The 11,305-nt window shown below is 46.1% G+C and overlaps 1 protein-coding gene across 4 annotated transcripts in view; it reads right to left on the bottom strand.

Moving 5' to 3' along the window:
• The window catches only part of RAB3GAP2 (RAB3 GTPase activating non-catalytic protein subunit 2), a 111,520-nt gene extending 103,240 nt beyond the window's left edge, over positions 1-8,280 (bottom strand). The window contains exon 1 of one of the 4 annotated variants that reach the window (XM_023730969.1): positions 8,068-8,280. In XM_023730969.1, the coding sequence (XP_023586737.1) occupies positions 8,068-8,182 (115 nt within the window). In that variant the 5' untranslated portion in view covers positions 8,183-8,280. Of the gene's footprint in view, positions 1-7,332; positions 7,468-8,067 lie in introns of those variants that run through there. The other 3 variants (XM_004375924.2, XM_023730971.1, XM_023730968.1) reach the window with 3 other exon arrangements.
• Positions 8,281-11,305: the final 3,025 nt, after the last annotated feature.

Below are 11,305 nucleotides of genomic sequence, written 5' to 3'. Positions count from 1 at the left end.
CACGGTAACTCTACTAACCCATCACTCCCGCACGGTAACTCTACTAACCCATCACTCCCGCACGGTAACTCTAGTAACCCATCACTGTAACTCTACTAACCCATCACTCTCGCACGGTAACTCTACTAACCCATCATTCTCCCAAACAGTCTTCTCGCTGTCTCCTTCTACAACTTTTTTTCTTTCCTTCAGGTTCTGCGCTTACTCATAGCTTCTACTGCCTCATGTTTTCTGCTGTCTTCCCTTTCTCCGTTTGTGTTCTGTTCCATTATCTGTACATGTGTTTGTCTTGCTAGCTCTCACATACAAATTCCCCAGAAGAATCTTACTAGGTCAGTTAGGGCATAGGGTATACGGCATAGGATCTGTACAGGTGATCCCTCCTGAGAGAATGCCTGGGCAAGACCCCCATCACAGAGCATGGCAGTCTCGAGATGACCATCTCTGGCTCACAAGCTATCCCTAAGTCCAATCAGTTTTTTCCAAAGTTACCAGATTCACATGACAAAGAAAGATGATCTATGTTCAAGGGACCGTTCCTGGTATCCTCTTCAAGGAGAAATATGGGCATAGCAGACACCTAAGAGTTTCAAGGGTTCCTTTCCATGAGGAAGGGGTAATGACTTACTCTTCATTTAGGGTCTTCATAGTCCCAAACAGCATTAAGCATTGTAGTCATTCCAAAAATACTTGCTGTTTTATAATCCAAGATTGTCACCACACAGACCAGTAAACGAGATGTGAGGAAAGCCACCTTGAGTAAAAGATCATCTCCCCTTTTGAAACACTGTTTGAACAGCCTCCTAACTGGTCACTCTACTTCCACTTTTACCTACCACTCTCTGCTGACAAAAAAATGTCTCTAAAATCCTAATCTGGTTATTCTATTTCTCAGTTTAAATTTCTTCCACAGATTCCCACTGCCCTAATTCAGCCTTTACTGGCCCTGAGCTGGACTTCCACAACCACCTCCTCACTGATCACCTGCCTCTCGTTTTGAATTGTCCAGTCTATCCTTTCCACAGTCACCAAATCTGTCTGTCTAAAACTCAAACTTTGAGATGCTATGTAGTTGTTGTTAGCTGTTCTGGGTTGGCCCTGACCTACAGCAACCCCGTGCATAATGGAACGAAATGCTGCCCAGTCCTGTGCGATTCCCATGATTGGTTACAGATTGGACCACTGTGACCTACAGGGCTTTCACTGGCTGATTTCGGGAAGGAGGTCACCAGGCCATTCTTCTTAGTCTGCAAGCTCCAGTGAAACCTATTCAGCATCACAGCAACACACAAGCCTCCACTGGCAGACAGATAGAGGCCGCACGTGAGATGCACTGGCCAGGAATCAAACCCAGATCTCCTGCATGGAAACTGAGAATTATACCTCTGAACCACCAGTGCACCCCTGAAATGCTATTCTCGTTGCTGTCGAGGCAACTGCAGCTCATGATGACCCCATGTGTTACCGAGTAGAACTACTCCTTCAGGTGTACATGGCTGTAATCTTTATGGAAGCAGATCACCAGGTCTTCCTTCCATGGCGTCCTTCCTTAAAACCTGTCAAGGGCTACACTCTGCCCATGACAGAGATGCCCAATATGCTGCAAATGGGTTACAGGTGTGCCAAGATAGTGACCCTCTCAGCGCTGGAGCAGCAAGTGAACCTGGGACCACAGGAAACTTAGGCAAGTCACTTGCCACCACGAGCAGCTTTGTCTCACTGTCTATGCGTGCTATGATGCAAACCAAGGTTGGGAAACACTGAGCCCCACAGGAGAACAGTCTTCAGATTTCTGCTCACAGAGCCCCTAAGGGAACTTTTAAATAGAATGTAACCCTTGCACAAAGGATATAGTTTCTAAAATATTGTACACACGAATATTTTAAAACTATTTATTACTCTTTTAAACTTCTTGAGTGGATTCTAAATACCATAGGGAACTGATACCTGCCAACATCCACTTTAAAAAAAAGTGTCAAGCTCTTCTCTAACAGTAATTTTATCAGTCCTTTTTCTCCTTGAACTCATATTTCTATTCCACTGCCCCCACAGAATGCTCTTCTAATAGAATTTATTATCAGTCCAAAAAGTTCTCTTTAAAAAAGCATATAAGTTAAGAAATAATAAGTTTACTGTAATCATAAGGTTCTAAGTATTAAGATTTTTCTTCTTGCCTAACTTACTGCAGTTTGTCATGGTTTGAATTATGTCCCCCAAAAAATATGTGTATCCATTTGGCTAGGCCATGATTCCTGGTACTGTGTGATTTTCCTGTATGTTGTAAACCTGCGTCTATGATGTTAATGAGGGAGGATGGGTGGCAGTTGTGTTAGTAAGGCAGGACCTGATCTGCAAGACTGGATTGTGTCCTGAGGCAATCTCTTGAGATATAAAAGACAGAAGGGAGCAGTGAGACAGCGGACCTCATACCATCAAGAAAGCAGTGCCAGGAGCAGAGAGTGTCCTTTGGACCGGGGTCCCTGCGCCGAGAAGCTCCTAGTTCGGGGGAACACTAATGAGAAGGCCCACGGAGAGAAAAAGCCTTCGCCTGGAGCTGACACCCTGAATCTGGACTTTTAGCCTACTTTGATTGTGCGGAAATAAACTTCTCTTCGTTAAAACCATCCACTTGTGGTATTTCTGTTATAGATGACTAAGACACAGTTATTATTGTAAGTAGATAACTGAGGAAAACAGCATAAATACGTCACAAGTTTTTATAAATAATCACTGATCACAAAAAAATAAGAATTATTTGCAAAGGGCTTCACTGGTTAAAAGGTTCTTCTTTTGTTTATCCTCTACCTGAGGTGATGGTCCAAACCAAACACCCTTTGCTACAGAGTCAAATTCTGACTCATAGAGACCCGACAGGACAGAGTAGAACTGCCCCATAGGGTTTCCAGCGCTGTAATCTTTACGGAAGCAGAATGCCACATCTTTCTTCTGAAAGGCAGCTAGTGGGTTCAAACTGCTAATCTTTAGGTTAGCAGATGAGCGCTTAACCACTGCACTATCAGAGCTCCTTGAGTTGATGGTAGCCACAATATCGACATGCAGAAAACTAGGAATTTGACTTAAAAAGGTAATATAATAAATCACATCTGCACACCTACAGTTATACTGCAAATTAATTTAGGTGTTTGGGGTGTGATTATATCCCCAACTGCCCGGGTCTACCTTTCACTATGTGACCTTGAGCATGTATTCAATCTGTATATGCCTGGGTTTCAGCATCTATAACTGCACCATACAATACTGCAGCCACTAGCCACATGTGGCTGTTGAAATTAAAATTAATTTAAAAATTCAATTTTTCAGTCACACTGGACGTTTTAAGAGCTCAATGACCACATGTGGCTGGGTGCTATCATTTGGACAGTATATAATGATGAAATCAACAGGATGATATAACAGAGAATAACAAGAGGGCACCAGCGTGGGTGGAATGAACTTTAGATTCGGCGGTCAGAAAAGGCCTCCCTGAGGAGCTGAAGATGCAGGTAGCAATGCAGAGACCTGCATGGAGCACCAGCGAGGACAAAGGCTGCACACACAACCTTGGCTGAAGCATACGAAATAATGGGAGAGAAGTATGAGACCCAAGAGGTGGCAGAAGGCAGAGCCTGCAGGGCCTTGTAAACCATGTAAGGACCGTGGATTTTATATTAAGAGCAATGGAAAGCCAGAGAGGGCCATAAAGAGGGAACGATGTCATCTATATTGTGTCCTGTAAAAGTTCACGCTGACTGCTTCCTGAGAACTAAGACAAGGAAGCCTGAGTGAGATGCAAGATCTGTTGAAGACTGACTGGTGCTCAGCCCAGGTGGGAGAAGACAGGAAGGGCAGTGGGACACAGAAAACATGTTTCTTTTCTCTACATTCCATTTATCTACAGTCTTATAGCTACTATCCTCCACAACCCATCTTCCTAAATAGTCTAATTCATTTTTAACTCCTCAACCACTGACACTGTCCTCCAGTCCCAGTCACCTCCACATTCCCAAAGCCAGTGAACACTTCTCTATCCTTATCTTACCCACCTCTGCAGCATTTGCAGTTGCTGGCCACTCCTCACCTTCACCAAATCCTCTCCCCCCTCAGCTTCTGGGCCATTACTCTCACCTGGCTTCCTCTTTTATTCTTTCTCAATCTTCTTCCCAGTAACCTCTGCTTGACTCTTAAATCTTAGTTCTCCTCTAAGGCTACAAAGTCATGCCGAGTTCATTTCACAACATACATATAATCTCTGGTAGACAGAATTGATACTTTTGCTGGTAACCCCCAAATAACATCTCTGGCCCAGGACTCCTTACCCAGTTTTGTATCTCTACGTCTAGTGTTCTACTGGATCTCCTCACATGGACATACCACAAACATTCAAAATGCAAAAGGTTCAAAACCCAGCTCCTTCATTCTCTCTCACTGTGTACCCTTGACCAAGCAAAAGGCCAATGGCATCTCCGGCTCCCTTTCACTCACCAGCTGCATTCCACCTCACCAGGCTTTTACTCATCAAAAAACCAAACCATTGTTGTCAAGTCAATTCTGACTCATAGTGACCCTACCCTACAGGACAGGGTAGAACTGCCCGTTGGGTTTCAAAGCTGTAAATCTTTACAGAAGCAGACTGCCACATCTTTCTCCCACAAAGCTGCTGATGGGTTCAAACGGCCGACCTTTTGGTTGGCAGACGAGCACTTTAACCACTGCACCACCAGTGCTCCTAAGACCTTCACTGTTGTTGTTAGGTATCGTCAAGTCAGTTCCAACTCACAGTCACCCTATGTACAACTCACCAATCCTATGTACAAGAGAACAAAACACTGTCTGGCCCTGCACCATCCTCACAATTGTTAGTTTGAGCCCATTGTTGCAGCCACTGTGTCAATCCATCCCGTTGAGGGTCTTCCTCTTTTTTGCTGACCCTCTGCTCTACCAAGGATGATGTCCTTCTCCAAGGACTGGTCTCTCCTGATAACATGTCCGACGTATGTAAGACAAAGCCATCATCCTCGCTTCTAAGAAGTATTCTGGCTATACTTCTTCCAAGACAGATTTGTTCATTCTTCTGGCAGTCCATGGTATATTCAGTATTCTTCACCAACACCATAACTCAAAGGCATGAATTCTTTTTCAGTTTTCCTTATTTATTGTCCAACTTTTGCATGCATATGAGGCAACTGAAAATACCATGGCTTGGGTGAGGCACACCTTAGTCCTCAAAGTGACATCTTTGGTTTTTAACTTTAAAGAGCTGCTTTGGTAAAAGCTTGCAAGCAGCCATCTGAGATGTATCAATTGGTCCCAACCATCTGGAGTAAAGGAGAAGAAACACCAAAGACAAAAGGAAAGTAGTAGCCCAAGAGACAGAAAGGGCCACATAAACCAGAGACTATACCAGCCTGAGACCAAAACTAGATGGTGCCTGGCTACCACCAATGACCACCCTGACAGGGAACACAACAGAGAGTCCCGGATGGAGCAGGAGAAAAGCGGGGTACAGAACTCATATTCTAGCAAGACGACCAGACTTAATGGTCTGAGACCAGAGGAACCCCGGAAAGCGTGGCCCCTGGATTCTCTATCAGCCGAGAACTAAAACAATTTCCAAGGCCACCTCTTCAGACAGGGATTGGACTGGACTGTGGGGCATAAAGTGACACTCGTGAGGAGTGTGTCTCTTAGCTCAAGTAAATACAAGAGACTAAACGGGCAGCTTCTGTGCGGAGGTGAGATGGGAAGGCAGAGAGGGTTAGGAGCTGGTTGAATGGACATGGGGAATCGGGTGAAAAGGAGGAGTGTGCTGTCTCAGTATGGGGAAAGCAATTAAGAGTCATGTAACAATGTATATATAAATTTTTTGTATGGGAAAAAATTAAAAATAAATAGATAAAGAGGTCTCTTGCAGCACACTTGCCCAATGCAATACATCTTTTGATTTCTTGACTGCTGCTTCCATGGATGTTGATTGTGGGTCCAAGGAAAATGAAATCCTTGACAACTTCAATCTTTTCTCCATTTTTCATGATGTTGTTTATTGGCCCAGTTGTAAGGATTTTGTTGAGATATAATCCATACTGAAGGCTGTGCAGTCTTTGATCTTCACTAGATGTTGCAAATTCCACCTCCTTAATACCTTTCTAACGGAGCCCCTCTTCTCAAATCCTGCTGTGGCTATTTTAATTTAAGCTCACATCACTTCTTGATTGGATTACTGTAATGGCCTCCCAACTAATTTCCCTGTTTCCTATCTCTCCTTCACACTGCTGCCAAAGCACATAATGCTCAGTAAATTCAACGTATCTTTGTTGACTGCATTCAGTACAAATCTGTGTCATTTCTCTGCTTTAAGTCTTTTGGAGGCACCTGAAAACTTTCACAAGGCTTATGATCTAGCTCCTTACTACTGCAGCCTCATCCCTGGCAATCTTCCCCTCACATCCTCCTCTCCAGCCCTTCAGCTTTCCTTAGTTCTCTAAATACTACGCCATCTCAAGCTCCCTTCCTCTGCACATGCTATTGTTGATGTTGTTGTTAGCTGCCATCAAGGTGACCCCGACTCATGGTGATCCCCCGCACAATGCGACCAGACCGTTGTGATTCTTAAGATATTCAATGGCTGAATTTTTGGAAGTAGATTGCCAGGCCGTTCTTCCTACTGTCTTAGTCCAGAAGCTCCGCTGAAACCTGTTGAGCACCATAGCAATACACAAGCCTCCACTGACAGATGGGTGATGGCTGCTTGACGTGCCTTGGCCGGGAACCAAACCCAGGCCGTGGGCATGGGAAGATGAGAATTCCACCAAAAAAACCACCACTGCCCCCATGCACATGCTATCACCTCTCCCTCGTTCCATCTACTACTTCAAAAGCAGGCTTGAACACCACCAACCCAAGTATCTGTACCCTAGTGCCTTATGTATAACTCGTTCACACTGTGTGGTAGCTGCTCACCTGTCTCTCTCCCCCACTAAACCATAACCTCCTAGAGGGCAGGGGCCACCAATTTTATTTGATCTGTATAACCAGTGATTCACACACAGTAAATATCCACTGATAGTTCTGATTTGATAACTTCCAAATTAAAAAAAAAAAATGGGGAAGAGCATACTTAGTGGACCGTTTTTCACCACTCCAGTATAGCACAAAGTGACAGCATTGTTACTACAAAGCCAAATGAGCTTCTGACTGGAAACACGAAGACAAAAACGAACACAAAACACATTCGCTCTCAAAAGGAGCAACGTAGGAAATTCTGAGAACTACGCAGTATCTGAAAAACCGGTTTGGGATTCTATATTACGGTCACGCAGGTGGGCAAGTGCTTACTTAACAACTTCATGAGGATGATGGGTGGAAGGCTTCTAGTCTCAACGAGGCACATTAACTTTTCTTGGCCATGTTACTGTAATTTAAGTTCCTGCCGGAGATCCTTGTTCAATTCTCTAACCTGACAGATTATTTCTCTTATTTAGGAGAGCTTGCTCACCACCTTCAGGAGTCACTCACCTGTCAATCAATCTGAATGAGGGGGGAAAGGAGTGGAAGTAGGGAGAGCGGAGGAGGATAATGAACACTTTCGGAAGGGGAGGGGGCAGAAGGCCACAGCCCCAGGGACGGAGGGGAGTTGGGGGGGGGGTAGGCCAAGGTGGAGCGCTGACAGTGGAATGCGACCGCAGCGCCCGCAGTAAGAAGCACGGTCCCTAGGAGGGAGGGAGGGAGATGGAGACTCGGAGAGAAAGCAGGGGGTGGGGGTGGGGACGCCGGATCGGCAGAGGCGAGGGGAAGACGCAGTTTTTGGCCCGAGGGTGGACTAGCTCAGGAGAAAAGCTGGGGCAAAAGGAAAAGAACCCTGAGGCTGCCAGAGCGGCCGGGGCTTTGCGCCATGGAGGGCAGGGGGTCCTCCCAGCGCCAACTGGGGAGGCGTGGGGAACCTCGAGGCACGGAGGGCAGAAGCGGGGCGCGGAGCGGGTGGGAGACCCGGAGCGGCACAGCCGAGGCTGCGGGCCGGCGGGCCGGGGTGGGAGGCGGGAAGGAAGGGAGCGGCGAGGCCAGGGCACTTACTGGGGTCCCTCCGCGCGGCGCCGCTGGGGGTCTCCTCCCGTAGGTGAGGAAAGAGGAAGTCCCGGGCGGCCGGGAGGTCCTGGAAGTAGCAGAACTGGACCAAGGAGCAGGCCATGGCTCCAGGGAACCCCACTCAGGCACTCACCCTACCTCACTACGCCCTGCCCCCCGTCGCCCCTCAGCTGCCACAGCCGAGCCCGACGGTCCTAGCCACGCAGGAGGCGGGGAAACCAAACCGGAAGCTGTCACCGTACCCAGACGCGCCGCCTCGCCCACTGCGCATGAGCAGGAGGGCCCAGTCCCCCCACCCCCCGGGAAGGTGAGGTCCGGGTCATGTGACTAGCGGGGGCTGTTGCCCGAGGGTCCCACGTGACCATGTTGCGTCCTAATTCTGCTCCTCCGCCCTAGTGAACCGTGAAGCCTTGGCTTTTAGCCAGAGGTGATCTCATTGGTTGGTGTCTGCGTGGGCCCTTGAGTCCTTCAGCAAGTGTTACTGATAAGTAAGTTAGTGGCAGCCCAGTGGGGGACGGTGTTCTGCAAGTATTGAATTTTAAAAAGATTAATTTGTCTTCCAGAAATCAGTCCCCTCAAGGCTGGCTTTCCTCCTCCTCTAAATCCCCATACTGTTGTTATTTTGTATTGTACTCCTGTGTTTTCGTCACCATTTGCTTTTTCGTTCATTCCTTCACTCACCCTTTCAACAAATATTTGTTGCTGGCTTTTTTTTTTTTTTTAAATGCCAGCCACGTAAGACGCTGAGTATACAAAAGCACAAAGCACAAAAGAGGTGCAGTACCTGTTTCCATGGAGCTAAAACTCGAGTGGCTGAAACAGGCATTAAGCAACTAATTACTCAGCTGTTTAACTGAAACTATTCACGCGAGGAAGGAAAGAAGGACAAAGCGCTGTGACAAACGTAACAGGGGACCCGAACTAGTTGGTTTTTATGTCTTTGTTTTGGGGCGGTGTCAGGATCAGGAACCAATTTTATCGTTTTAAACTCTTGTAGGCTTGGGATCTCACTTAACTCCACTTTATATTCCCAGGATCTTAAACGTTGGCGGTTGGAACCCACCCAGCGGCTCCCCAGAAGAAAGAGCCGGCGAACTGCATCGGTAAAGATTGCAGCCAAGAAAACCCTATGGAACAGTTCTACTCTGTAACACGTGGGGTCACCATGAGTCAGAGGCAACTACTTGGCAGCTAACACAAGGACAGCAGCATAGGATCTGACACATTGTAAGCATTTCTACAAATGTTGAACTAGTAAATGGACTGGAATGTGTGTCTGAACCAAATAGAATACCCCTTTCATTTACAAAGCACTTTATATTTTTGAAAGTAATTTTCTATACATTACTCCACTGGATAGTCACAATACCGTCTTGAAACAGTGTGACTTAATCCAATTTATTAAAGAAGAAATTAATCCACGTGTCTTAGAGAAGTCTATTTAAATTATTTTTTCTAAAAATTAAAAGCCATAAAAGGAATTATTTTAACGTGAGTTCTAAGGACTGTAGGCACTCACACACTTCCCAAAGGAAGCGTGAAGAGGTCATCTACTTTGTATGACAGAGAAAATGATGCAGGAATAAACTGAAGGCAAATAGATGAGGTCTGGAGCATTCATTTCTGTCAGGCCTGTGCACACACATAGTCCTAATCATATAAACAGAACTGTAATTTAGTACCCAGGTGCCTACTCCATTAATTCTTGTTTCTAGAACAATACATTTCACAAAATAGAGTAGGCAGTTCCTATGTTATCAGGTTAACAGGGATTAGTTCTTCACATATAAAATACAGGGTTGGATTACGTGTGCTAAAGGGTCCTTTTAAGCATGAAAACCAACCACACCCACTGCTGTTGAGTCGATTCTGATTCATAGCAACCCAATAGGACTGGGTAGAGCTGCCCCATGGGGTTTCCAAGGCTGTAATCTTTACGGAAGCAGACTGCACTCTTTTTCCCGCAGAGCAGCTGGTGGGTTCAAACCATCAACCTTTCGGTTAGCAGCCAAGTACTTAAGCACTGCACCACCAGGGCTCCATTTTAAGCATGAGGGACCTTTAATTTTATAATCAAAGCTTGCAGAAAAGGCAAGCTGTCAGTGTTTCTTCTTCCATCTGAAAAAACGCAGTGCTTCCTCAGACCGCCGGAGTAATCCAGTCCTGATGATGATACCCTAAAATGTGTGCGCTGATACCAAACTAAAATTTAAATTTACATTCTTGGCATTACTGATGAGGAAGGAATACAGGACACTTTGTGGAAGGATACAGTGCCATTCCTTGGAAACCAGGTTCCTATTCAGGTAAATGCATTTTGGGGAAGTAACTACCCTTGGCTGGTCCAGCTGGCCCTTGTTCTGCCCTGAGGCGTTCATGTAGCTCTTGTAGGGTGGCCATTGAATTTCATTACTGTATTGGCTCAGTTTCAATGGCGAAGTCCCTGACTTCCTTCCAAGTGGTGTTGAAAAGATTCATTCATCAATGTTTTTAAGGACTGTAGATACCCTTTGCAGAAATTATAACACATTCTTGAACTGAACTGCCCCGAGGAAGTTGTAAAGCTGCAGAGGGATGTTTCTGGAGTTCTGCTGCCATGGTTTCTGTGGAGTGTGGGAGACTGTGTCAGACAATGACTCTCACTAACCACACAGTCAGGAGAGAGCGTATGGCGGAAAACATGCAGGCTTTACATACCCCAGCATAGTGCCTCTGAGGTACGAGTTCAGGAGTTTGGAAAAGCTGTCTGACCAAAATAATAACGGGAGGGGGCCTGGCACTAGGATGAAATGTCTCCAGTATACGTTGCTGTGAGTTGCAGCGTTGATAACTGTAGTTAAGAGAGATGCTTACTGAGGATAATTAGCACCAAAAAAATATCCAAATCAAACCTGCCACTGTCGAGTCACTTCCAACTCATAGCAACCCTATAGGACAGAGTAGAACTTCCCCGTAGAGATTCCGAGGAGCGCCTGGTAGATTCAAACTGCTGACCTTTATGGGTTAGCGGCCATAGCCCTTAAGCACTGCGCCATCAGGGTTTCCAATTAGCTCCAACCCCCTGCCAGTTTTTAGCAGCAGCCTGAGGATGAAGGGGTTGGGATTCAGGATGGGCAGCCAAGTGTGGGAGAAAGAGCAATGGACTTGGAGTCTGGAGACCTAGAGTCTGGCTTAGTTCTGCCACCAGTCAGTCATGAACTTGGGCGATTTTTGTCACCTTTCTGGG

Source organism: Trichechus manatus, unplaced genomic scaffold, assembly GCF_000243295.1.
Source record: "Trichechus manatus latirostris isolate Lorelei unplaced genomic scaffold, TriManLat1.0 scaffold00039, whole genome shotgun sequence".
In the NCBI taxonomy this organism is placed as follows: Eukaryota; Metazoa; Chordata; class Mammalia; order Sirenia; family Trichechidae; genus Trichechus; species Trichechus manatus.
Note: the sequence above shows the minus strand (reverse complement) of the source record. Positions and strands in the feature narration are given on the sequence as shown.